Here is a 27,971-nt window from a genome sequence, read left to right as displayed (position 1 = left end):
AATCTCAAAAACTTCATGTTACATGAAAAAATTCAAGTCACAAAATATTATATAAAGTATGATATCATTTATTAAAATTCAAAAAACCACACAAAATTGTACTATATATTCTTATGGAAAAACAAGGATAAAGTTATATAAGCAAAGGGGACACACCAACTTCCGGGCAGTGGTTGTCTCTGGGGAGGGTGTAGGGAAATGGAGGAGGAGTGGGACTTCAGCTCTACCTGTATTATTTAATGTTTTAAAAGAAGCAGAAGAAAACATAGCAAAATATTAATAGTTATTAAATAAGCTGGTGAGGCATGGGAAAAATATTATTTTCTGTTCTTTTCATAATTAAAAATAAATACAAGCATATATCAATTTTGCAATGCCCAGAGCAAGAATCAGGCTTCCTCCCTTGACCCCAGGTTAAGCAGATGACCCGTAAAACAATTACTAGGGAAAAGTACATATATATACACATACACATATATGTACATATATGTGTGTATATAATACACATATATACATATTTATGTGTACATAATACACAAATATGTATTTTATATACATACACATATATATATGCATCACTTCAAATTAAAACAACAATCTTTTAATTTTTTATTGGAAAAAATATTGGCCTTGTCATATATTTCTTCAGTTTCTGACAGACAGAACTTTTATATCATGAGACCCTAACCCTTTTCTGTGATTTGACCATGTACTGAATCTACAGACCCTCTGTGCCTCACATTAGAATGATGATCCTGGAGTGATTGGAGTGGGGACAAGGCAGAACAGAGGAAATCCCTGAATGCTGAGGACTGCTCCAATGGAGAGCTTGAAAGATGTGAGCTGAGGAATTATCGACAGGCTACAGGAGAAGATCAGAAAAGCCTGGTGGGAAGTGCAGAGACAGGAGTCAGGAGGCCGGGCTCGAATCTTAGCTCTGCTGCTTATCCCGTGTGAGGACATGGCAAGTCCCCGCCCCGTATTGGTCTTCCATTCAAACATTGGCTTAGTTCATCTCTCAGGATCTATCTAGAGATGACACTGACTCACTGCTCTATCCCCTTAATTTAAAAGCTTTGTCCCCCATTGCCAGAATAATCAGTGGTATTCCAGGGATTCTGGAAGCCTCTCTTTTTTGATAAATTCTGCCCAGTTTCTCTCAGCACTTTCTCCCTTTAGAGACTGTTCATATCAACCCTCCTGGGGTGCTGGACCATTCTCTGAGCCAACCTCTGTGTGACTTGAGGATTCCGAGAAGGAACTGGATAAGGGAGTTACAGGAGGCATTAGTGGGCAATAGACAGATTCCTACCAAACGTTGAGAAAAAAAGTCCTATGAATTTTCCCAAGGGCAGGAATATATTTAGTCTACATTGACTTGTTATTTTTCATCGTCTCACCCATCACCTTCCTGTACAAGTTCTACAAGTATACTGTGTGTGTTGGGGTCTCACTCAACTGAGTGAAGTTGCATTTTCACCAACGAGGCATATGTTTCAGGTAGCCTGGGTTCCCAGTTAGAAAAGTTATTTGTCTTACTTGCATAGATAGTGTCATTTGCTCATAACATTCCCAGGGGCTGGTTAACCCTCAGGGAGTAACAGAATTTAGTTTTAAACTTCCTAAATTGTCCATTCCCCATGTATCTTTCAATTGAGTTATTCATGATTATTCTCTTTTCCAATTTTTGTCTTGCTACAAGATTCCTTTAAGTGCTCTACCCCCTGTGTCTTCAGCTGTTGGCTTTTGGAGCATTGCTTAACAGAGACTGACAGGAGGAACCACTTGCAACGCAAAAATCATGTACCTCTGCTCAGAGGATGGTTGGTGAAAAACGAAAATGGAATCTTTCTCAAGTTAGAATATGACGGTAGAAAATTTGTTTAGCTTACACATGCTCAGGTTGCAGATACTTCAGGAATGCATGAGTTGGTTAAGCAAAATTCATTTGTCCTACAGAATTAGGGAATAACTCAAATGCCAGATGCCCCCTTATTCTATAGCTGTGGGTCCTTAAAACCTGTCTATGTTTTTACCACATATCACTTGGCTTGCTGAATTCAACACCTCTCCCAATGCCCGCTCCTCCCCAAGAATCTACTCACAGAAAGCGTTAAAGAGAAATGGAGGCTTTACTGACTATTTCACAGAGCAGACCCAGGAGGAGGTTGACGTAGCACACTGCTCAGCAAATGACTTAAAATTGTCCCTTAGCCAATTTGTTCTCCCAAATCCCTCTCATCCATACCACCATTCTTGTTTTTTTATTTTTCTTTTAAACCTTTTTTAGTCTTTCTCTGAATTCCTACTCCTTTCTTTTCTCTCCTCCCTCTTGAGAAAACCACAAATTTTTCTCCATTCTTTTGCACAGCAGTTAAGGGTCCGTTTTCCTTCTGCAGCATAAAATCAGGGGCTTACACTTCAAGTCAAATGGTCCTTCTTTCAAACAAATAAGATGCCCCTTCAAAGATGATGGCCAGATGTAAGAATTGATGAAACTCGAGAAATCCCCTGGCTACCTGAGTCAGGAGAGGAAGTTGCTATTGTTCAGAAGTCCTTCTCGCCATTTTTCGGGTCATCATTGTCTATCAACAACTTTGTGGGGCCTTCAAAACCCTCCACAGAAATGGTTTTCTGAGAGGTGTTTGAAGCAGGGAACAGAAAAAGATCGTGCTAGAGATGGCAGCAATTGTTCCCTGACCAAATGACCACATCGCCTTGACCATTGCACGCTGATTGAGTGACAAGTGCACACACAGCACTTTCCTGACAGAAAACAAAAGCTGTCTGTTGTTGGCTTACTGTCAGTCTTAACTGGAATGGAGTCAAGCCTGGTCAGATGGCCTCTTAGATTCAGGATGGTCAGTTTGGCAGTCCTTTCTTTTATACATTTTAGATCCTACAGTTCACATCATTTGGCCAGGTACCCTGAACCTTGTGGTCCAATTCTGATTCTGCTAAGGTGCCATGCAGCCAGACACCATTGGTTTTATACTAGTGTGAGGGCCTTTCCTTGGGTTGGGGGCTTCTGGAACACTGCCTGGATTCTTGGTTCACAAGTCTGTGATGAGGGAGCCTGGTCTTCTGAGATGGAAGAAACTTTGGAGAAATTCAAATCCAGCCCCTTCATTTTTCTGATGTGGATCCTGAGTTCCAGGGAGGGGAAAGGGATAGCTCCAGGTCATACAATGAGTTAGTGGTTGGGCTGGGGCGTAAATCCATCCCTCTGATTCCCTTGTGGGACTCTGTCCACCACATATTGCTTCCCTGCCTTCTATCTGAAAGATACATCACTCGAAACAGAGTGTTGACCCTGGAACTGTATCTTCCCAAGAGACAGAAGGAGAAGCATACTATTTAATACGCTTTGTGGTTTCAGTCTTGGTCTAAAGTTTGCTGTTTGCCCAAGTGTTTGGATGGAGGAAGTACTATATGGTAGAGAGCTTCTTTCTTCCTGAAGGCCAGGAGAAATGGTTCAGTCCGAACCACTGTATAAGAAGATGGACAGCACATTCTCAAGAGGAAAGGTGTTTGTATCCACATACTGGAATTTGTCCACCTTGACTGATATAGTGCTGTTGACCTGGAGGTGCTCCAGCAAGAACTGAGAGAGATTCTGGTATATGTTTTTGGTTTGTGCTCCAGACTCACACACTGTCACCAGTGTCTGCTTTTTGACATCTTTGTTGATGAGAAGTTCCAACTTTAGGTCGACAGAATGTTCTGGGCATTTTACGAGAAACTGCAGTTGGCAAATGATGAAGTACCAACCTGGGAACTGGATCACCAGATTCCCATCCTGGTATCTGACTCCATGGACAATGCCATCTTTGTTCCAAGACAACTTGGTTTTGTTTATATGCTTTGACACTGGAAAGAGAAAGACAAAAAAACAGAATTATTGGGCAAATTTCAGGGACAGATTGGAAAATTTGAAGTCTTTGTTCAAGGTTCTCCATTCAAGACCCATGTTTTCTATAATATTGCCTGCTGTCCCAACCACCTGGAATATATTCCATGTTACACCTTCTAGGTGCTGCTTAGTAATCAAGGCATAGGTACAAAACCCTTTCTTCCTTTTCTCTAACGCTCAAAGCTGGAGGATCAGAACACACATGATATTAGACCTCCACTTCCTACAGAATTGTTTTCCACTTAATTCTTATATTATTCTGTTGTCATTATAATTATTATTTTTTCCTTTTCAGACTATAAACTCTTGAACTGGATTCCCCATAAGTTCTGGACTATCATGTTCATTTATTCAATCAATCAGTGAACATTTGATCAATGGGGATTATTATTTGGTGGACATTGCACAAAGTTTCAGAGATAGGACATTCAATTTTGTTCAATGAGCAACTGATTAAGGCATCAAGATGTCCAGGAGAATCTCAGACTGTTAACTTTCACATTAAGATGCATCCTTTAACCATTCGTTGTCTGAATTTTTGAGTATCTTTCTCTCTTTCAAAGGGCAGTCAGGGGCCAGTCCCGTGGCTTAGCGCTTAAGCGCGCACGCTCCACTACTGGCGGCCTGGGTTCGGATCCCGGGCGCGAACCGACCCACCACTTGTCTGACCATGCTGAGGCCACGTCCCACATACAGCAACTAGAAGGATGTGCAACTATGACATACAACTATCTACTGGGGCTTTGGGGAAAAAAAACAGGAGGAGGATTGGCAATAGATGTTAGCTCAGAGCCAGTCTTCCTCAGCAAAAAGAGGAGGATTGGCATGGATGTTAGCTCAGGGCTGATCTTCCTCAAAAAACAAAAACAAAAAACAACAAAGGGCAGTCAAACATATTTGTATAGACTCCTCAAGTGCACATTAAGGGGCTCTTCTCAGCTAGGAGTATTAGAAAAGCAGAGAATTAGCAGACCCTCTAAGCTGACATGACTTCTGACATGTTTGTGTCAGAAGCCAAGTTTCTCTGAGTCCTAAAATGAAAATCAGCACTAATTTGTCAGGGTGACTCTCAGAACTGGGAAGCTGGCATGTTAGTTTTAATTACTTCCATTCCTTCCCTTTAAACCTTGTTGCAATTCAACTGAAGAGTGAGAACTAATCTAACTGCAAAATTGAATTTTTTAAATGAGCAGAATGGCTATGCAGCGGATCTTGGCTATCTCCTCCATATCTCCTCTTTCCCAGTGTGAGGGCCTCTGATTATTTCACTTATGAGAGGCCTCTTTCCTGAAGTGTGCTGCAGTATGCAAATAGGCCCTGTGCCAACATGTTCATTAAGCCGTCAATCTGGGACAAGGCAATTTTGTGGTTCCCCTGTGAATAACTTGATAGAGGCAGAGATTAAGAGCCTGCTTCCCTTGCGTGAGGAAGAGTACTGTGCACTTGGCCCACAGCTCGTACATGGCTGAGTAGACGGAAGTGGTGGGGGTGGAACACAGATGCCTTCAGAGGCCAGGTAGGCAGCATTAGGGAGTCAGTGATGCCGAGGAAAGGGCAGCCTTGTAGCTTCGAAGAGTAACACTCTCCCCTTTCCCCCGAAGGCATTTAAATTCAAATTATAAAATATCGTGCAGCTTTATCTGCAGAACACATCTGCAGGTCCCCCTTGGCGTGGGCTTCTACTTGTGACCTCTGGCTTAAAAGTTTCAGAAAGGCCACAGGAAGTGGCCCTCACATGGTTAGGCTTCCTGGATTTGGTTACTGACCTTGGAGGTAGGCCCATGACTTCTTGAACGGAGCTTTCTCTAGGATACATAAGATGTCCTCCGAGCAATTTCCTACAAATAAGGAGATCGCATGTTAAATATCTTTGCTCTGGGAACTGGAGACGTCAGATCTTTTTCCACAACTCTTTGATGGAGACAATTACTCTTCTGTTTTCATTTGGGGGGCAAAAGGCAAACCTGTTCATTTCTCATTTTGCCATCAAGTACCTTAGGAGTTTTTTTTTTGTTAATTGACTGCTTCCACTTGGGCTTTTACGCAAGACTGTGGAAGTTGGGGGAAGAGGACAAACATGATCTGAGTTCCTATATGTGCCAGGTGTTATTCTTGTCACTTTAAGTATTTCACCTCACTTAATTTTGGCAGCAACTCAATGAGAGAGGTATTATTAAGTCCCTTTGACAAATGGAAAAAAGCCCGGGGACCAGACAAATTAAGTACATTGTCCCACGTCACTCAGCCAGGCAGTGGTAGTCAGAACGATAATGCTCATAGTAATTATTGCCATTCTTCCCTTAAGAGTGCACTAGATACTGGTCTGTGTACTTTTACATACTTCAGCTAATCTAATTCTCAGACTAACTCTGCAAGGTTAATCCTGATGCCCAGACATGGTCAGTGGTACAAGGCCAAACAAGTTGATGAAAACATTGAGATTTACCCCCACGTCTGTCTTATTCCTGAGGCCAAGTTTCCTCCTGGAGGCCACTTCGCTAGACAGTGAAACTAAACACATTGTTGTGTTCAATTTTAAGAGGATATAGGATTGAAGAGATCTAAGCAGGGATCCTGCTATCTGAAACTTTTTTGGCAGGGGGAAAAGACAGTGTTTATGTCATTATGGTATTTAAGAAATAAAAGTATTTTTAATGTATTCTCTGGTGATGGTGGCTTAGCTTCTTCCTATTATAGTAACTATTTTGTATGCAAAGAACCAAGTTATACATTTTCCACAATGACTCATGGATTCAACTTATTCTGGGCAAATCCCTTCCTCTCTTTGGGCCTTGGTTTCCCTTGTCTGTAAAACTGGGAGATCTATGACATGACCTTGACATCTTTTGGATGATGTCACCAGATGTGATCATTCATTCCATCCATCAGAGACTAGGTGGCCACAGGCCCATTCAGGGGAAGCGGCCACACCCGGGTGTGTTTGCTCACTGAATTTCTGGGCTATATCTTTTGGGCTAACAATCTTCTCCATTGGTCTCTCTGCCCAGGCCTGAGAAAATCCCTCCTGGCCTTCCTCATAGAGCTGTGGGGCCCGGACTGGTTGAAAGTTAAGTGAAGGGTTCCCTCTGCTGTCTGAAGAAGCTCACTGCTAGAAGTTGGGGGGCAGGGAGGGCAGTTGTCATCCTTCTCTGCCCTCAACCCATAAAGAGGCTCTGGTCCAAAGGTCTCTTTGGGGAGGAGGGCTGGTAGGCCATCTGCCATTCTTTTGGTCCCGTCTCTCAGTCATCCTCCAACTAGTGTCCTTGTTCTGCCTGTTTCAGCCCACAGCCCACACTCTTGGGGTATTGTAGAATGAGAACCACAACACCGAGGGCTGCTTATTCTCGAATGCAATGTGACCACTGTTAGAGGGTCCCTCTGGCCCAGCCTCCTCTTTTGGGGTGTGGAACACCAAGTCAGAAGGAATCTCAGAGAGGCATGTCTGGCTTCAAGTCTTCTCTGCTTGGAATCTCTTTCTGACTCTGCTGTTCCTACAGGATCAGGGCCAAGCTCCCCTACATGGCATTCCTGTTCCCTTGTGTCCTGATCCCTACTGACCTCTCCAGTCTCATCCCTCACCTTCCCTCTTTCCCTTGCACTCTCTGTCCCAATAATAATAATGGCCATGGAGTTAGTAATAATAATAATAGTTAATACATATTGAGGGATGGCTATTTTCCAGGTACTCTGCTGAGCATGTCACATGCATTATTTCACTTAATTCTCACAACCTACCCCATGAGAAAGGTACTATAATGATTTCTATCTTGTACATACGGAAACCGAGGCTTTGAAAGTTAAGTGACTTGTTGACATTTCCACAGCTGGTCGGTGGTGGAGTGGAGATTCACACTCAGGCTGTCTGATCCTAATGCCCAAGTGGATTGCTGACCACTCTACTAGAGTTTGAGGGCTTGTGGTGCCCCCAAACACACCATGTTGATTTGCCATTCCACCTTGGCACCTACTCTTCCCTCTGCCTTCACTGGGCAAGTTATTCCTTGTTTAAGGCACAGCCTGGCAGTCATCTCCTCTGGAAAACCTTCTCTGACCCTTCTCTCTGTTTGCCTATCTGCCTCCTCCATTGGACTGTGAACCCTCAGGGCAGAGACTACTGTTTGTACACCCCTATTGCCCAGCCTAGAAGATGCTAGGTCAATGTTTGTTGAGTTGAATCATCTAGTGCATCTCTCTTACTTTCTTCTGTGGATGTCAGGTAAGTTCTTATGGCATGAGTGAGGTGAATGTGGATGCGTGGCTTGCCTTCCTCCTTCTGGCTGGAATAACACCTGGCCACATTCTCCCATCCATTCTGTAGGTTAGGTTAGATTAGATGGGAGGAGAAGACTCATGCCCTGAGCTGAGGCCAGCACATCCCACCAAGAACAGGCTCTGCTCACTGGCTGGAGGCCCCTTCATACCACGCCACTTGTGGTGGCATCTATAAGCTTCTGTAAACAGGTGGCTGTGGAAGTACAAGCCTGGGCTTGCCTCTCACACATACGGGTTCTTTTTTTCTTTCCCCTTTGGTCTTTGCATGTTTTCTGGGTTGACCTCAGTTGTAATTCTGAGAAACCCAAGGATGGAAAAAAAAACTTATTTTGAAGTATTTGCATTTCCTGAAGTCAAATGGCATGGTGTATTTTAGTTTTTCTTAAAGAATCTTTTAGATGGTTTCAAGCGAAAGGAAAAACACAAGCAGCCCCCTCTAAGAATGACATTGCTAGAGCTGGCTAAGAGAAAGGGGCTGGGAACCAGGATTCTAGAGAAGCTGTTGATGGGATGGGGCTGTTGAACCTGGAGAGGAACCTAGAGGAGGGCCAACTGCTGGCCTTTGACAGCTGACAAAGCTGTCAGCAGGAAGACAGTGCAGCCTGCTCTGTGGGGCCCAAACACTAAGGCTCCAAGTGGAAGTTTAAGGAGATGATGCCCTCAGCTAATGGCTAACACTGCTCTCATTCCCATTTCTCAGATGAGGCCATGGGCAGACCTTCATGAAGGACAGAGAGATCACACTGTAAGTTATAGTGCCGGCAGCTCAAATGTTTGACCTGTTAGTGCTGTTCAAACATGCACTGGGCTGGTTTGAGGGTCATTAAGCTCTTGTCAAGAGTGAGATGAACATTTCATGGGACATCAGCCATGTGGCTTGAGTCTCTGCATCACCTTGTGAGTCCATGGTATGACTTTCTTTTTTGGTTATGAAGACAGGAAGGAGTGACTTATAAATAAGTGGTTCTACATGCAGCTGGAATCCTGTAATGTCCCTGGAATTTTGAATGCAGAGAACATAGGGAGAAAAACACCCCTGTTTCATTCATTTCCCAGCTGAATGCAATGTCTGGAGGGGTTAAGTCTGAAGAACTGAACACTTGGGTTAGGAAATGAGAACTGTCTGCAAGTCGTGGCTGAGTTGACAACCTGGGAGTTAGAATCCAGGACTTTCTCCTCTCTGGGCTCTAGTGTCCCTAGCTAGATGAAGAGCAGTGTGGATCTGATGATCTAGAAGGACCCTTCTAGCTTATTCCAGTGGGCTGTATAGACTTAGCTGTACATTGCTGTGCCTGCTACAGGGGCAGAAAGTTGGTCCCAGCTCCAACTGCCTGTCTTTGTGGGCATGCTGCTCTACCCCTGCTAGGAGACTGTTTTCACACATTCAGATTTCCAGACACCTGCAGTGGCAGAACAGAACATTTTAGTCTGGGGGCAATCTAAGTTATGAATAGCCTGGTTCTGTAAGGATTTGCACGGTTCGTAGAGATGGAAGTTCCCTGAGAGGTCACCTGGTCCAGGCTTGGTACCACATAACACATGTGCTCCCCAATGCTACCCCAGGGCAGACTTGTCCTAGGTCACCCCATGGGTTAGTGACAGAGGCAGGACCAGAGCACAGGACTCCTTGACCCTTCTGTGGGCATTCCATCTTTCAGACAAATCAAGTACTCTGTGAATTCTTCTGAGGACCAAGGCCTTCAGATGGGCAATATTTGTAAGCTGTTTTCTAAAGCTTTGGCCTCCTCTAGAAGGATCAAGGAAATTCCTTGGGCTTTGTTTGGAAGTCTGGAGAGAAATATGTGCCAATGAAACCCTCCCGGCCAGTTGCACAGAAGAGAGAGATAGGGAGAGAGAGATGTTGCTGAAGGTAGTTGAAAGGATCATGTTCTAGAAGTCAGAATAATGGCAACCTGAAGACTGGACCCCACCTTGAGATCTCAAGGTGCCAAGTTAATCAAGACCCTGGTTTTATGAGTGGGGAGACTGAACCCAGAGGGACTGAGGGTCTGGCCCAAGACCCGCAGTAGGTTAGTGGCAGAACTGGGTTCAGAGCACAGAGCTCCTGACTCCTAGTCCAGTCCATGGAGTAGTGGGCGCTAAATATAGGAAGAAGTGGGTTTGCAGCTACCATCACACTGGACTGAAAACTGACGAGACAGCTGGAGGTGCTGGGAAACCAAATACTAAAGAGCCTTGTGGGCTCCCTCCTGAGGGAGAATGCCTGCAGGTGACTCCAGGTCCACGTGCTGAACCCTGTCAAGTCACAAGTCAGGGGGCAATGAGGCTTCCATTAAGATGCAACAATTCCCAACATGGCAAAACAAATAATGAGGACCATTCCAGCCAGATGGTATATGGTCTGAGCGCCAGGAAGCTTCCAGGTAGATATCAGGACAAGACAGACACAGTGCATCTCAGAAAGAGCACTTGGATTCTAGTCAAGGCTTTTAGCCTCAGACCTGCCCCTTCCCCTTCCTGACCCCCAGTTACTGCATCTGTGAAGTGGGGATGGTAACCATCAGCCCAAATGTATGGAAGTTGCAAAGATGCAATGAGGTTGTGGATGTCAAGTGGCCAGTGCAGCACGTGGCTTAGAGGAGACACTCAGCAAATGGTAGTCCCTTCCTCCTCTACTCCCCTTCTCGTAGTTGTTATAGTGGCATGGCTTAGCAAGGCTTCTCATCAAAGTGATCTGGCTCATGAAATGCTCATTAAACAAAGCTCATGGCATTATCGGATGGCTTAGAGTTGCTCAATTAAGTACCTAAGTGTTTGAGGCCATCTGTTGCTTCCAGGAAAGTGCACAGAATCCTTCTTCCATCTGTTGAAAATATTTTAATCCTTCCAAGAAGGAGAAGAGTTATCCTAATGTCTGCATCTAGCATGTCCTGGCTTCTTAGTTCCATCCCTCTGGTGGAATATCCAGCAGAGTCTCAACAGTGACATCTAGGGGAGAGTCTCTCCATTATCAGTAGAATTGGGAATCAAAGTGAATGCTTAACCTATGGAGCATTTCAACTGTTGAGTGTTTCCTTGAGGCCACCAGGCCAACTAGTGATGGAGAAGCTCCAGGATGGGCTATTTGTTAGGTGACCCTAAATTTACAAACTGTTTAGGGAATCCTCATCCCAGCATGCTCAGCATTAAGCACATAGAAGGTGATCAGTAAATACAAATCGAGATCAAGCTGGAACTCATTCGGATCCCTTGAAGGTTCCTTAGGATTCTGGAGTCTTTTCAATCCTGACCTGTTACAGTATGTAACGTAAACCTGTCTGACTCTATGGATATTTCCTCGGAATTCACTTATACCTAATGCAGGTTGAATTGATATTATTGGAGATACTTAAAAAGCACCTTTAAGTTTATAATTTAAGAGGCAAAGTGAATCATATGGTGAGATCTGCTAACACTGTTTTTTTTTTTTTTTTGGTGAGAAAGATTAGCCCTGAGCTAACATCTGTTGCCAATCCTCCTCTTTTTGCTGAGGAATATTGGCCCTGGGCTAACATCTGTGCCCATCTTCCTCTACTTTATATGTGGGACGCCTGCCACAGCATGGCTTAGTAAGCAAACCTGCGAACCCTGGGCCACCGAAGCGGAGTGCGTGAACTCAACAACTATGCCATCGGGCCAGCCCCAGAGATCTGCTAACATTTTAAATAACTTTTTAAAAACACTGCCTAGATATTCTTGATGCAGAAGGATGACAGCATCCTTGGAAAGTTCAGCTTGGGATCAAACAGGCTTGGGTTCAAATTCTACCCCTACTGCTTACTGAGTTGTGTGGTTTTGCATAAGTCACTCAGCCTCTTTGAATTCTTTCAAAAGTGAGAATAATAATAACCTCCCTTGAGGAGCTGCTAGGGGGATTAAATGAGACAATGCATAACAGAGAGCCTGGTGTCCACCACCAAAGTATACCAGGTAATGGTTGGCTCCCACTCCCTCGACCAAGGCTTGCCCTGCTGGGCTTGTAGACATTTAAGCCAACAAATGTGGTGCCCAGAGAGCGTGGATGAAATATAGAATGAAGCCAGTTTGAGAAATAGGCCTGCTTTCCCTCCCTCCCCCTACCCCACCTCTCTTTCTTTCTTTCCTTTTTCATTCCCCAAAAGTATTTGAAAGATGAGGATTTCCTCTGGATTTAGAGATTTGTGATTTGTATGTGCTAAATTCAGGTGTAAATGTTAATCCATTTCTCAGTGACCTGAATATTTTCTTTCCTCTCGTCTCCTCTCCTCTGGTCTCCCCTCCTCTCCCATCTCCTCTCTCCTCCCTCCTCTCCTCGGTGGCAGGGGGATGGGGAGTAGGTACAGTTGGCTTTAGCCCTCTGGATGGCCTCCCTAGGACCCTATTCAACTTGACTCTGAGTGGCCTATTTTCTAGTTTATTTCTTGTAGAGAGATTCCTGACTCCTGTTAGCTCTGCCTTAAGAAAAGCACAGTTTAAGAGTGGGTTTTGAGTGTGTTCAAAGCAAATGGAGAAGCAAATCGGCTCTTTGAGGCCAGTGACTATCTGAAAAGCAATTTACCCCCTGAGCAGGAGTCCCCCCTCTTGCTGTGAAAAAGGAAAAGCAACAACTGGCGGAATGGGCGATCTAGATCCAGATGAATCCATCTGATAGAAGGGAGGTGGTCTTCTGCTGTCAGTGGTGCCACGTCAGGGGTAGCTGGGGATTGGTGAGTAGCCAGCCTCCATGGTTTTGTTTCATTGCCTTCAATGGGTAGCTTTTACTGTTTCTTTGGGGGTGGGTTCACTAGGTACAATTAGAGAGCCAACCTTACTTGATCTCTTTCAAGGCCCACACTTGCTTTTCAGCAGGGTGGATGAGTGGGGAGGAGGGCAGTCTGCTAAGCCATGCAAAAATTGTAAATTGTTAGAACGGTAAAATGGTCAAAGAATCCTAAGGTATTCATTCCATTCCTGGAATGTTATACTCAAAGCAAAATCCATGCCAGGGTCAGGTCATCTGGCTTGCCCCCATCACTCCTGACATTTTAGAAAACAGGAAACTCCAGACCTCGAGAGGGAAAGTGAGTGGCTCCAAGTCCTGGGACTGGGATGGAGGTATTCCAAGGTTCAACCCAGTTCTCGCCTTTTCTACCTCATCTTCAGCTGGGACTGAATTCGGGCGAGGATGGGAAGTGCACTGAAGGGGTTGTCAGGACCCACACATAGTCTATCTACTATTTCAACTTTGTCAGGGCCTCCAGGAACCTCTGGATAGTAGGGGCCACATGACATTAGCAGGAAAGAAAGACCTCTTCTAACTGGCAGGTTGTGGAGAGGGAAGGAATCATCCAGGTCTCAAGACTCCTCAGCTGCTTAAATTCGGTCTCGAGATCCCCAGCCATGAGCTGCTCATGCTCCCCACCACTCCACCTCGCACGCACACCCACATATACTGTCACTCTCACGGCCCTCTCTGCCCCAGGGCTCGATAACAGAGAGCATGCTTCAGCAACAAGAAAGCAAACAGCTGTGAGAGCAGGTGCTGAGGAAGCGATTAAGAGTGTTGGAAGGATTCCTAGCTTTGGAGATCTGGTAGGGGCACCAGAAGGAAGCACAGTCAGGCTTTACTAAGCATCTGGTGATACAATCCTGGTTAAGCAAGAGGGCTCCAAGGTGGATTTTGGAAGTCTTGCTCTACTCCTTGCTAGCTGTGCAGTCTTAGGCAAGTCAGTAAACCTCTCTGTGCTTCAGTTTCTGTACCTATAAAATAAGGCTAATAATTGCTCCTTGGGGTTTGTGAGGACTGCACGAGTGAATTACAAGGCGTTCAGCCCAGAGCTTGGCACATGGTGAAAGCCCGTCAATATCCATTATTTTCACTCTGCCAGATCCTCATACATATGTAGTGAGGGAATAAAGGAAAACCTGACTTAAAAGTTGTCTACAGAATACCTCCAGTGCAGGGAAGAACTGTCATTTGGTTTTTGGGATCTTAGGAAGGACTAGGGCTGAGACCAAGGCGACCAAAATCTTTGGGCAAAGTAAAGTCAGTAGAATTGGAATTTCTGCAGAGTTTGTGAGGGGAAGTGGGGGGCATGAAAACGGGCAGGAGAAGGACATAAAAGTAGGTAGGAAGGACTGTGGGTCAGTATGCATGACAGAGGGCTGAGCCCCGGGGAGGAGAACTGTCCCTCAAGAAATTCCCAGTGACTGGAGTGGCAGAAGCCTTACAGGAACAGAGGCTTCTAATACTCAATTGCATCGTCCTCTGATGGGATGCATTGCCCCACCCACTTCTTTGGGTACTCTAAATCCTGTTGTGAACTTTGCTGTACACAAAAGCAGGGTGCTTTGGCACTCTGGGGGAAATCAAGGCAAAAGCATCTGCATTCTGTGGTTTGGACAAATAAGCCACATAAAGTGAGCACATGTGAGAGTCGAAATGTAGTGGAAGCAGAAAACTGGAACAAGAGGTGACAAGAAGCAGCACCAGTCTTGCTCTCCCTGAGCCCTCCTGGCTTCCTTACCATATGTGTGGGGATGGACGAAGCCATTTTATTTGGAGATGAAGGGATAGAGTAGACCCTGTGTCCAAAGGACATAGGCTCAGCCAGGTGGCAGACAAGGGCCGTATTTGCTGTCCCATGTCACCCTTGTATCAGCTCTGTGGGGGAGTCCTTGTTAACTCCATTTTCTAGATGAGAGGAGAAGGGTGTGGTGGAAGATTCTCCTCCCAGGGCTCTTCCTGGCTCACAGTCCTGGCTGAACCCCCAGGATCGTCCACTGAGTCCTAAGCACAATGGAGTGGGTGGGAGGCGGCAGTCTCTGGTGACCATTCTCCTGGCCGGGAACGGGCAGCTTTTGTTAAGACTTGGAAGTCCTTTCATTACAAAAAGGCTTGGTTTTCTGTGGTTTCCCTGCAGCTGAGTGTCATCTTGTGTGAAGTTACTTTACATGGCCCTGCTTCCCAGGCTCTGGGCTGCTGCTGGCTTCCTGCTAATGGTGGACGATTTCCATCAGTAGGTGGCAGAGGCCTTCCCGGCAAGTATCTAGCTTCTGCCCTTGTCCACCCCAGTGACAAACCACATGCCCCTGGAGCTTGCCCTAGGAGTTTCTGGGATATGGTTCCCCTCTGCCCGGAACATCTTACAATGGCTTTTCAAAGGGACAATTTACTGCTTGTGCCTATTTAAGAGGAACTTGTTGGGGGAGGAGGCTGTGGCTTCAGACTCCCCCAAGATTATTATTAGACTTTTTCTTCTATATTTACATAGTGAATGAGAGAATTACACTATCCTAAAGTGTCAAAACTGGAAGGACCTTCCAGTTCATCTAGCCTCTCGCTGTTACATTATAGACGAGGCCCAGAGAGGAGGAAAGACTTGCCCAGAGAAACACAGCCTGCTGGTGCTAGGGTCAGTTCTGGAGCCCACATCTTGCTCCAAGGTAGGGTTTTTCCACCTCACCCCACTACCGTGTCTCAGTTTGCCGAGTTAAGAGAAGAGTAGACTTGCATTAAAGGCAGGAGAAAGCCAGGGACCACAGACAGCAGGTCACTAACATTTCATGGCCAAACTACACCATGCAGGGGGATAGAGAGGAGACCTGGATTCTGATCCCTGCTCTGCCATCATTCCTTGGATGACCTTAGGCAAGTCACCGTGATTGCTTGGGCCCCAGCTCCTCGTCTGCAAAATGGGAATATCAATTCCCACGTTGCTTGCTCACAGGATTGAGGCAAAGATCAACACAATGCAGGTATGGGAGAGTCTTTAACAAAAGTCACAGCCCTAATGGGGATTATTATTATTAACATTTTTTATCTTGTTGCTGAAGCATTGAATTGTAGATTGAGGTTGGTTTTGGATTCGTTTGTGTTTTGATATTTACAGTGATGGCCCGAATAAGAAGGGATCTGATAAATGATCTCGTCCATGGCTCCCAAAATTTTGGATTTCATGGACCAAAGAAATTTACCCTAAAATGAAAATTCAGTGACCAACATAGAATGGGCAGCTTTTGATTTTGCCTATTGTGACCATTAAAACAAACAAACAAAAACAACTTGGACAGAAAGCAAACCAACTAACTCCCATCCATATCAACTTCACATTGTAAAAGAACGGACATTTTACCACTTTAGGCGAGGACATACTCTCAGAGGAAAGGGGTGCCCCTTACATTACAAATACTTGGCTATGGGAAAAGGGGGCTGCTTGATCCTTCTTTTTCCGATTCCACTCTGTGGAATACAGCCAGAACCACTGGTTAGAGCCCCCGTGCTTGGCAACCGATGTGGAAGTACAGAAACTGAGACCCAGAATGGCTGAGGTCACGTTGCCCAATCAAAACTGTCCTTGTCATTGAGATCATGTTCCTGGTCAAGATCGCCTCCCCCTCTTAGAAAATGAAAGGTTCTGGTCTTCCTTGGAAAATCTAGCTGGATGTGGTGGTGGAATGGTGGGGATGGGGAAGGGAAAGTGACATTTATGCAGTGCACTTGGCTTTTTGCAGGCTCTATAAGAACATGTGTTACATGTTCTGACTCCAAAGCCTGTGCTATTTCCATGACAGGGGTCGGCAAACTCTGATCTGTGGGTCAGATCCAGCTCACCCCTTCATTCTGTAAAGAAAGTTTTATGGACTCGCAGCCATGCCTGCACAGCATCTGTGGCTGCTTCTGCACTCCAACAGGAGGGTTGACTAGTTGCAACAGAGACCTCATGGCCCACAAAGCCTAACATATTTACTATCTGGCCATTTATAGAAAAAAATTTGCTGACCTCTGCATTATACCATGCTCCCTTTTACGTGAATGTGACTGTCTACAGAGGCATTGTGGAAATTGAGGTCACATGCTAAGTAATTCCAGCCAAGATTAAGATATTGTTGACAAAGCTGAGATTATTAGTCTGTCTTGAAAGATCCAGAATGCTTGTATGTCTCGGGCCTCCTGCCCTTACTTTCTAAGTCTCTGGGTGACAGCAGAAAAGGTTTCATGATAGAAACTCCAAGTGTGATGCTGATGGTGTGAGGAGCTGTGTCCAGACACTTATGTCCTCTGGTCCCAAGGATGCCCTGGTGTCTCTGCCTGGGCGCCTATGATGACTCTTTTACTCTTCTCTTTTGCTTTCTCTTTCTTTTTTTCTCTGAGCTGTCTGTTTACCCAGCTGTGTTTGCTATCTAGGTTCTAAAGGTTACAGGACTGAGATGGGGTTAATGTTATGGGTGGAAAGAACTAGAGATGAGAACAGCTGAGTTCTAGGTTGGCTCCATATGCCTTGGCCATAACACTTCACTGGGTCTTACTTTTCCTCCTCTGTGCATTGAAAACATTCACCGGATGATCTCAAAGTTTTTCATCTTCAGTGTTAACCGAACTGCATAGCACCCCTCTGGGGCTGGTAGAGACAATGCATTAATTAGTAACTTCAATGATAGGAAATGCGGGGGTGAGGAGAAGGTCTGTTTTCACAAATCCTCAACTTCATTATGCATTTTGGCTACTACCAGTTACTTAGTGATTACCATGTGCTGGTCGCCATGCCAAGCAATTTATGGACAAGATCTGATTGGCTTCCCCAATACCTTTGGGAGGTGGGTATTGCTATTCCCATATTGTAGATGAGGAAGTGAGGCTCCCAGGTGGAGTGTAGAGCCAAGATTCATACCCATATTGGCCCGACTCCAGATTTCAAGCTTTTAACACAACACTTCTTTGCATTCCTGTCCATGTCCGTGCAACAGCTAATGCCAGAGGTGGAATTTTCATTAGTGGGAGAGTTGAGGGCTGGTGGGAGACTTGTGGGAATGAGGGTGTGGATCAGAGGCTATTCAGATGAATCAAGATGCATAAGCTCAGCCCTGAGCAGCCCCCACCTCCGCCTCCACCCACTTTTCTGTCGGACACTGTCATGATATTTCTGCTCTTTAATCAACTAGGATGCGATATGGGTGATTCACTACATATTTACTCCTAATTCCAAGGTCTTACCTCCTTTAAGGGGGAATTTGCCCGGTGGGTTGGGAATGGAGTCCTGAAAGAGAAGAAAGAGAAAAAGAAGCAGTGTGAGGATGATGTCCAATTGAAACCACTCGTTTTTCTCTTTTCCATCTCCGTTGTCCTCAAAGTACTGTGCAATTTAGAATTTGTGTTCCATCTGACTCAAATTTTAAAAAATGAATTCACTGACATAGTTTACCATGTGCTTTCTCATCTCTTTGCTTGACAACCTGCCTATCAGAAACTCGAGATGAGAATCACTAGTCACATTTCACAGGTGAGGAAGTGGGGGCTGAGAGAGGTAAAAGGAAAAGTTGATGGCAGCTCAGGGGCCGGAATCTGCAATTCTGAACTCCCAGTCCAGTGTTTGTTTTCTTTTTTTACCTCCACATGTGTTATTTTTTCCTCCTTCGGTCAACATAAGAACAATCAAGTGTATAAATACATGTGGTTTTTTTCCATGTTTGATTCATCAAAAATAGGTTGTAAACATACCTGGGAAGGTACATTTCTATCTCTCCTGTGGTTGGAAATTCTGAATTAATTGAATGTTTATATGCCAAGCATTGTGAGTATACCATAAATAATTAAATTGGGTCTCTGCCTTCGTGGATTTATTACAAGTTTATATTTGAATATAATACTAAATATTTATAAATAAACACAAATGTATATTATATATTTATACATTCACATTATATTTTATATTATTTATTGTATAACAAACATACATATATACACAAATATTTACATAGATAAGTAAGAGGTTGATAAAAGCAGATTGTCTCCTGAAGGGGGGGCCTCCTAGGCTGGGATTAAAGGGAGGTCTTACTGGGGAGCTGTGAGCAAATGGGCAGCAGAAGCAGATGGGCACAGTTCTCCACCCCTAACAAGTTCCTCAAGACTAAGTAGTCTCCCTGCTCCTTTTCCCCACCTCAGCTATGTAGACACCCTCAAGTGTCCTGCCAATAAGGAATGAAGTGTCTTATTCATCTTCTGACCTGTCCAAGTTGGGATCTCCTATAGTGTATTGGATTGAAATATTAATAAAGACCTAGAGAGGTGTGAGCATTTACATGGATGAAAACAACTTCCCAACCTCTACCAGGACAAGAAGTTAGCAGCTGCCGCATCTTATTTTCTTAGAGTTCTGTAAGAACACCTGGGACCACCTGGAGGTCCTCTTCTATTCCACCACTTCCTTAGGGGCTCTGTCCTTTGCCTTCCACTGATGACTTGTTTTCTGTTAAGTGGATCTCTTCTCTAGCCCAAGGGCTTGGTCATGGGTCCAGAGAGTCTCCTGACAGCAAAGCCCTGGCATAGCACTGATCCGGAGCTGGCAGAAGTCAGTATAAACTTTTGGTCTTCAGCTTTTCAGGGGAAAGAAAGGGAACTTGGCTTGGAAGATCCTTCCCTCATTGCTCTAATCATCTATGATTTTATTGCTTTAGTTGGAAGCTCTTAACCTAACTAACAATGCTGTACCTTTGTGGTCTCTAAATTACGCATGCAGTTCATAGGAAAACCTGACGTCACAAAATTCCCCACTGTGTTGCCTCTGCGAGACAACAAACAGCATTTCAAAATTTGGTAAACACCTAATTTACGGCCAAGCATGACCGTCAATTAGTGTGATATGTGAACGCACAGAGAAAAACCACTACATTTAAGCGTGGTGCTAAGATCGTTGAATTTGTCAGCTGCCCAGGAAAGTCTCCAGGGACAGTGAGAGAATGCTAGAACAGCAAACCCAGTGCAGCCCACCCAGTGGCCACCAGCAGCTGGAGAAATGCCAGAGAATCTGACATTCAGCACATGTTGAATGAGCACCTGGTGTGTGCCAGGTATTATGTTAGTCATTGGAAGACATCCTGTGGATTTTATGGCTTAGTCATCAAAGCAGTCATTACAAATATACAAATAAATATATAATTAGAATTGTGAGTTGTGGCAAGAGCCATTGTGAAGAGTCAGGTTGCTTCAAGATAGTACCTGTGTGTATACGCATAACCCGGGGTGATGTTAAATTGCAAATTCTGATTGAGCAGGTTTGGGTGGAGCCCGCGAGTCTGCATTTCTGACAAGCTCTGGGTGATGCTGATGCTTCTGGCCCACAGAACACATTTGAGTAGCAAGTTTGTAAGAGATAATAATTGGGAGGCAGGTCTAACTTATATGGGGGTCAGGGAGGCCTCTGTCTGTAATTTAAGGGTTTTCTGACTTCCTAACTTCAGACAGCAGGACGTCAAAACCAAAGCATCTTAGTACAGGAAAGAGTCCTGTTGTTAAACCTTCATTCAGGGCCCAGGGCATCCAAGACAGAAGTGTGACTATTCTTTAAGAACTCCCCAGATGAAGTTTCATAGCTTCCCTGGCTACCCATGGTAGAAAAGATCAGAGAATCAGAGCCAGAGGGGAACCTAAACATCTTTCAGTCCATCAAGCTAATTTTACAGAAGAGGAAACCCAGATACTCTTGAGTCAGTGGCAGATCCTGAACTGAAATTCCCTGATGCTCTTTCCACTACCCCAGAAGAGATGCTGTCTTCAGAATCAAGTATAGAAAAGCTCATTCTTCAATCCTGTCCTCTCGCATTAGCAGTCCTTGCATTTGGAGGTAGAAAAGCAGAGTATAAAGAGATAATAACTGTTAAAATTTGCTGAGGACTGTTTATGCCCTAGGCACAATGCTAAGTGCTGTCCATCAACTCCTCTTTGGCCAGTCCCAGAATTCTCTCCCAAATCCTGCCTGGGGATCTGGGTCCTGGGTGGGGAATGTGAGTTGGTTTTGAGGTAGATAGTACATAGGTTAGACACAGCACAAACAAATGGACCCTTCCAGGTTGTCATTCTCAGCTCCAATGAGTAGCTCAGGAAACTTCATCTCCATGGTTACCAACTGGGTACCCTTCCTTCAGTGTACTTTTGTTTCAGGCTCTGGGTGTCTTATGGGTATCCCCAACAATGTTTCTCTGTATGGAGGGAGGAACTGTCAAATTTAACCTCCTCAGCCCCAGGTGAAATGACCCGATCCCAATTTATCTTCCCTGCCTAGAACTCTGTTTTCTTGTTTCCTTTAATCACTGTGATTAGAGGGCTAATAATCCTTCCCTCCACTGGGTTGTTGTGGACATAATAAGATATCATATATGAAGTGTTGGCAAGTGCTTGAAAATGGTAGCTATTTTGGTTACTCTCTTGATGTGCTTAATTTGCCCCAATACCTTAAAAGGCTCATTTCTTTGCACAGAGCAATGCTGTGCAGTTGCAATCAGCTCCCAAATTTGCTTTTGACAAAAGATGCCCTCTCTGATTGAATATGGCCAAAGGCAACTAATGTTTGAAATATGCCAGGGAGGTTCCATATACCCTTCCTTGCTGGCCTCACACTGTCTTGTAAGGTGGGCCGTGGAGATCTTTGCCAGGAATGTCTCTTTTATATTCAAGTTAACATGATTAAGCACTTGGTGAGGTGTTTAATCCTCCAAGGTTAAATGTTTTACATGCATTGTTTTATTTCATCTTTACCCCATGAGCTAGTGATTGACTTAGAGAAGAGACTTAACAATTATAGAAAGTCCTACAGATGGTGAATTGCAGGGAAAATTCTCCTGATACTCGTCAAGAAAGTAGACGGAGGTCATAGAAAATCCCCAGGAGAAAGACTATTTTTATTGGCCGACTTTGTTTTGATATGGTTAGTGAAAGTGAGAATTGGACCAGAGTGGCTTAAAGCAGCGCTTCTTCCACTGGGGATCTTGTTAAAATGCTGATTCTGATTCAGCAGGTCTGGGATGGGCCATTAGGTTTTGCATGTCTGATAAGCTTCCAGATGATGTGGTGCTCCTGGGCCACGGACCGCACTTTGAATTGCGAGGGCTTAAATGTATTACTCAGCAGGCAATAAGAACACCTGAGATCTTCCTTCCCCAGAGAGTGGGGAATGGCTATAGGAGGCTGAGTGTGGAGCTGGGCTCATATATGGATTTAGGAAATCTTCCTAATCTGCCAATGGGAGTGGCATCCTAGCCTCTTACCTTCTCTATCAATACTTCTTGCCACCATCCTGCTGCCCCCCTGTGCAGTCTGGACTGACCTCTGTTCTGGCCTCACCACTCCTCTCCTCACACCTGGGCTTGCCTTCCTCTGGGCTGTGCCTTGGCTCACTCTTTTGCCTCACCTGGAATGCCCTGGCCCACATACACCTGCCACCATCCTTCCAATGGAGAACTCTTCTCCAATGAAGACTGCCAGTTAATAAATGTGGAAGGATGATAGAATTAGGCACTCATCATTCTTTAAGCCTCAGCGCGTTAGCTGATTCGGACAAGGATCATCAAGGAATGCCAAAACTACGGAGTGAAGGAGATTTATATGTCTTCAGAGTATTACCCCATAGATTACTTATTAATAAGAAAGAAAAAAGCATTTTTACAAAAGAGATAGCTGGTGGTCACCACCTTAATCAAATGACTAAACATCATCGCCAATAATGGGACAATCTGACATAAGCCTCTAGCTGTGCTACAATAAGAAGTATATGATATTACCTATGTACTGTTCTTACCAAAAAAGTGCTTCATCTGAATAGAGTCATGAGTAAGCACCATGACAAATCCAAAAATGATCTATGCTGCAACAGAACTGGCCTGGATCCTTTGAAAAAGTCAATGCCACTCATCCCGTATTTTATCTGAACTTAAAACCAAACAAAAAAGCCATATCACCACCTCCAACAATCACTACCCCTTAAGAGGTGCTCAGCTCCACTCTTGATGGGGAGACAGAGTGGTACTGTAAAAATAAAATTTTTTAAAAAAAGGGATTTTCTTTGCTAATAAAGGTAAAAGTGGCAGCTGCTTTCTCTTCTTCCTAGAAGGGGTCTCCTTGAAAACCCAACGATCCTGAGCTCTTCCCGTAACCTTTTGGAACATAAATAAATCTCTCCATGGACGGGACAAGCCCAGTCTCTGGGTGTATAATACACAGATGTCTCTAAGATTGAAGACCTCAGAGCCCCTTGAAATGTAAACTCTTCTGGTGTCAACCTTGCAAACTATTTCCTTAAATAACCTTTGTCTCTGGAGGAAATAAGAGAAATTTTATCATTTTCTTTTTCCTTTGCTGTATAAATTGTGTGACATTTCATCCTGACTTATGTACATGCACTCTGTTGTGCTTACTCAACAATAAATCAATTTTCGTTCTTTCCACATTGACATGAAGAGGTGTCTCTTTGTTGGCAAGACTTTTACTCCCTCAAGAGTATATTAGTACAATCTCTTTGGAGGCTGATTGACAGTATTGATTAAAGTGAAAAATACACATTTTATTCCTACCACTGGGAATTTGTCCCACAGATGTACTTGCAGACATGCAGAGCAAGCAAAAATTCTAAAGAAAAACATGTGTCCTTCACTAGGCAGAGATAAAATAAATTATGAAGCCGTCATAAAATAGAATACTATATGGCTCTTCAAAAGAATGAGATGGACTTCCATGTATTGGCATGGAAGTCTCTCCAAGATACATTGTCAAGTCAATAAAGCAAGGTGCAAAATTATGAGTTTACTATAATGACATGTGTGTACTGTATATATGTAGATTTACACAGATTTTTGAAGGACATGGAAGACTGTTCATAGTGGTTATCTCAGGGAAGAGGGATTGGTGGTTGGGTGGGGAGGGTGTAAGGGATTTTTGCTTTTCTTTCTTTTGCCTTGTTCACTGTTTCCCTTTCTTAAACCGTGTGAATATAAAACTTTATAATAAATATACTGGTTTAAATGTAAGTAAAACAAAATACAACCACTACAGAGACTTTAAAGACATTGCTAGACAGTAAGTTCCAGAAGTAATAAGTAATATGAAAGCAGGATTCTGTTGGCTTTGTTCAAGGCTATATCCATATTACTTAGAATAATGTCCTGCACACTGTAGATGCTCAATAAATATTTGAGATTGAAACCCAAGTTCTTTCTTTGTCTCTCCCAAAGAGTTTGACCTTGGAGTTATTTGATCTTCAGGCCAAGTCTCAAGGCAATCTTAGTTGATTTTCCTACATGCCCTACATCTTCTCTTCTCCATCTCTTGGCTCATGCTGTTCCATTGACCAGGAGTGCCCTCTCCTCTGATTCCTCTCTCCACCTGCTTAAAATTGTACACATTTCTCAAGCCAGTCTGAAACGCCAAACTCCAGTGAAGCTTTTCCTAAACCTGGGAAAACACTGTCTTCTTAACTTGTGGTCTCATGGTAGACCTATGCACCTACCTTCTACCATTTATTATATATTATGACTTGTCTTGTTTTAAATTTTGTCTGTACATATGCCTTTTTACCCAGATCTATGACTTCTTAGGCCAAAAACCATTCTCATGGTTCTCCACCTCTACCCCCATCCAACCTCATGCATAGAGTGGAACATAGCCATCAACTCATTCCATTTTTCAATAATTGGGATGTGAAGTTAAGTTCCTTTGGGTCTCTCCCATTGATTTCTTTACCAGAGGTCCTGTTAGAGTCTCTTTGTTTGTCTAAGTTGTACTTTTTCTAAAAGTTAGCCTGCATTCCCTCTTCCTTTAGGAAGTCTTCCCTGATAACTCAAGCTCAAGGGGATAACTCTTCTTGGCTCTTACAACTGTTAATGTTTGAATAATTTATTGGAAATGATATGTGTAAAACACTTAACACTGAATATCACAATTAGTATTATAGGCCTTAGCTTTTAAGGAAGTAACTGATATTTCTCAGGCTAAGAAATCACAGCACACCAAACCATGCAATCAGATTGCAAAGTGAATCTTTTCATATCCAAACACGAAAGGTAAGTCTAGGAAATAGGTGCACAAGAAGATACAGCTTCCAAGAGAAGAGGGGGAGCAAAGTTTCTTCGTGCTTACGTGACTGTCTGTATTGGCAAAGGGAATGCTGTTCGCATTAAACAATCAAGCAGTCTTGACTCTACCAGCTTCGCAGGATGACTGTATTCAAGCCCTGTCCTCTTTCTGTTCCTCATTTTCCACGTTTACAGAAATGAAGCAGAAAGATCCACTCCAGTTCAACTAAAAGTGAGATTTGAATAAGGACAATTCTGGAGGTCTCTCTGGCTTTATATATCATAATCACAACTCTATACCCTGCTCCCATCACCCACCCATCCATCCATCCATCCATCCATCCATTCATCCTTCTCTCATTCATTCATTCATTCGTTCATTCATTCTCTCTCTCTTTCTTCCTTTCGAGCTTAACTAAAGAACTTCTTAAAAGCCACTTCAATTTCTTTTCTTTGGCCATTGCTATAAAATGATACACCTCTGGTTTACATCAAATTAGAATTACAGAAATTGTAGAGCCTCTACAGAAAAAAATGTGCCCTAGAATGTTTTCAAGAGTATTATTCTTAGTAGATGTCGAAGAGCCCATTAAATGATGAGTTTCATAAATTCTACTATCTAAAGCAAATGTTAGCCCTTCTATTTTTTTTCACTTTTATGGAGATTTGAGCCTCAGAGATTCATTTAAATTTCAAAGCTTCATGACACTTGAGAAGCAGATACCAAAGCCTTTTAAAGCCTAGTTCTTTTTAGCAATCGATAAGTTATAGAGCATTCAGCCTAAGACAGCTAAAAAAAACCCTGAATTGTAATACCATGAAAAATGGGAGCAATAAAGGAATCAACAGAAATGTTCTCACTTTCCCAGGGTATGTGGGGAGGGGGATGTGGGTTGGGGGGCGGGTAGAGTTCTTAAATGACAAAATTAACAAAAACTTTACTTCCTTAAAAAATTCATGAACAATGTATCCTATCAGTACTGTATTTTCTATAAAACCCATACTGGTGGATTCTCTGTAAACACCAATTTCCTAAAATACGAAGAAGCTTCCTCCCTCATCTCTTTTGTTTTGGCAACAAATCTTACCATTTACTTCAAACAAAATAAGTTTCCTGAGACAGTTTGACTCCTCTGTGTGTACCCATAATTGCCTGTAGTTTTAGTATTCTGAGAAGTCTTGGAGGGAACAGGTGTTAAACATTTCTGTGTTCTGCCTCTATGCTCTGTTTCTTCTGACACCCTAAACTCGTCAAAGCAATGGCTCGGGAGGAAGCTTTCAATTTGTCTTGTGGGCTTTAATGCTGAAATGTCCAAAGCTCTAAGAAGCCCTGGTCTTCTCTCTCACCTCCTTCCCTTACAGACCTGGGCCTCTGAAACTTAATTCCTTGTTAAAAAAGCTCTTGGCCATGAATAAGTCCTCAGAAAACTCAGGAACATTTGGACCCAAAATACAGAACCTTGGAACCTGGTCTGAAGACCTTGAAGACATGATAACAAGTTGTGCAAATATGTTATTAGTTTTCCTTATTGCTTCCTTCCTTGGTATGAGTCTCAGGCTCAGCAAGATTTAAATCTTAATTTCTCAAGGCTAATAGCTCCTCTCCCTTCTTTTGGCTCATGGGAGTCCAGAAGGTTTTGAGCTGATGGCTTAACAAATTTTTCTCTCAAAAAGGCAAACCATTTCAGAGAGTTAAGTTCCAGTTTCTTTTCTCCCTTTCTCTACATAATATATGTTTCTTTTGGCTTTCAACCAATTTATTAGTTTATTCCCAAGTTCTCTCTCTGGGGAAAACAGAACATAAATCAGAAGGAAAGGCGAGGAAGAGGAGTCCACTTACCGTTTTCTGAACTACCAACACCATAATGGTTGCCACCGCAAAGACGAGGCACAGAGCCAGCGTCGCCGTGGTGAAATAGAAATAGCTGCGGCTGGTGGTTCCCAAGTGGCTGGCGACCGAGCCTCCTGGCACATGCATGGCTGTGTCTTGAGAAGGGGCCACTCGGCTGAGTGCTTGCCGCAGCCCTGGGTCCATTCTTATATAGTCTCCCCCACATCACACCTTATCTCTCCTCATCTGATTCGGTTCTGGGCCCATCTCTGTTCCAAGAAGGATTCTCCCCTGCATCCTGGATCATGTGACTTGGAAAAAAACCTTCACCCGCTGCCTCGCGAAGAAACTCTTCTCTGGGGGCGTGAGGCGAAAGGCGGCAGCAAGGGTGGGGGAGAGGCTCATTTTTCACCTCCAGGGATTAATATCTGAGTGCAGAGAAACTGTAGCTACAGAGAAGGTGGCTGATGTCAGAGGGCGCGAGTAGGAAAATGACGGTTTCCCGGTGTGTGTGTGTGTGTGTGTGTGTGTGTGCGTGCGCGCGCGCGCGCGTGTGTGCACAAAGTGACTGCTGTTTCAGTTTAGACTCAGCCACAAAACGCCTTCCTGCTCGAGAAGCTGCAGAGTCTCTTTTGCGAGGCCTGTGGCTCAGAAGACCTCATCAGAGAATGTCCTAGGGAGGCTGCATTCCTTGGACTGCAGTAGAATGACTCAAAAGTGTTCAGTTCCATTATATCGGCTTCTGCTGAAAACTGGAAATGCTACCAGATATCTGGGAAGGAAGAGCCCACAAATGTGAAGATTTATTCAAAGGCTCATGGCAGTATGAAATTTGGGGACGGGTTCAAAGATATTGTTTCAAAGCAGGAATCTGGAAACATTGGTCTTTTGAACAAAAATTCCTATCGAGTATATCGGGATCTGTGAAACTTGCAGATAATCCTGGGCCTGCCATAAAACTCATAAAAAGGGGAAGGGATTGTTGGTAGGGGTGAGGGTGGGGAAGTGGTGTGGCGTGGAATGTGAGAGGGGGTGTGTTCTGTGTGGTGTGTGCATGTGCTATGTCTGGGTGGTGGGTGTGTGTTGTATGCATGTGCTGCATGTGGGTGATGGATGTGCGGTATGTGTATGTGGCACGTGTGTGGTGTGCATCTGTGA

At 44.0% G+C, this 27,971-nt stretch overlaps 1 protein-coding gene across 1 annotated transcript; it reads right to left on the bottom strand.

Moving 5' to 3' along the window:
• Positions 1 to 96: 96 nt before the first annotated feature.
• TNFSF8 (TNF superfamily member 8) lies at positions 97 to 27,299 on the bottom strand. The gene is made up of 4 exons (XM_004423366.3): positions 26,823 to 27,299; positions 18,138 to 18,180; positions 5,680 to 5,751; positions 97 to 3,870 (listed from the first exon to the last, which is right to left on the bottom strand). The coding sequence occupies exons 1-4, from the start codon at positions 27,015 to 27,017 to the stop codon at positions 3,476 to 3,478; spliced, it is 705 nt and encodes a 234-aa protein (XP_004423423.1). The 5' UTR covers positions 27,018 to 27,299; the 3' UTR covers positions 97 to 3,475.
• Positions 27,300 to 27,971: the final 672 nt, after the last annotated feature.

The sequence above is a fragment of the Ceratotherium simum genome, chromosome 29, assembly GCF_057802395.1.
Source record: "Ceratotherium simum simum isolate JZ-2026a chromosome 29, ASM5780239v1, whole genome shotgun sequence".
NCBI classification, from domain to species: domain Eukaryota; kingdom Metazoa; phylum Chordata; class Mammalia; order Perissodactyla; family Rhinocerotidae; genus Ceratotherium; species Ceratotherium simum.
Note: the sequence above shows the minus strand (reverse complement) of the source record. Positions and strands in the feature narration are given on the sequence as shown.

Coding starts and splice junctions, on each gene's coding strand:
- TNFSF8 (XM_004423366.3), bottom strand. CDS start 27,017: ATGGACCCAGGGCTGCGGCAAGCACTCAGCCGAGTGGCCCCTTCTCAA. Junction 18,181..26,822: donor TGTTGGTAGTTCAGAAAACG/GTAAGTGGACTC, acceptor CTTCTCTTTCAG/GACTCCATTCCCAACCCACC. Junction 3,871..5,679: donor GTCATGGGCCTACCTCCAAG/GTCAGTAACCAA, acceptor TTCTCTTTCCAG/TGTCAAAGCATATAAACAAA.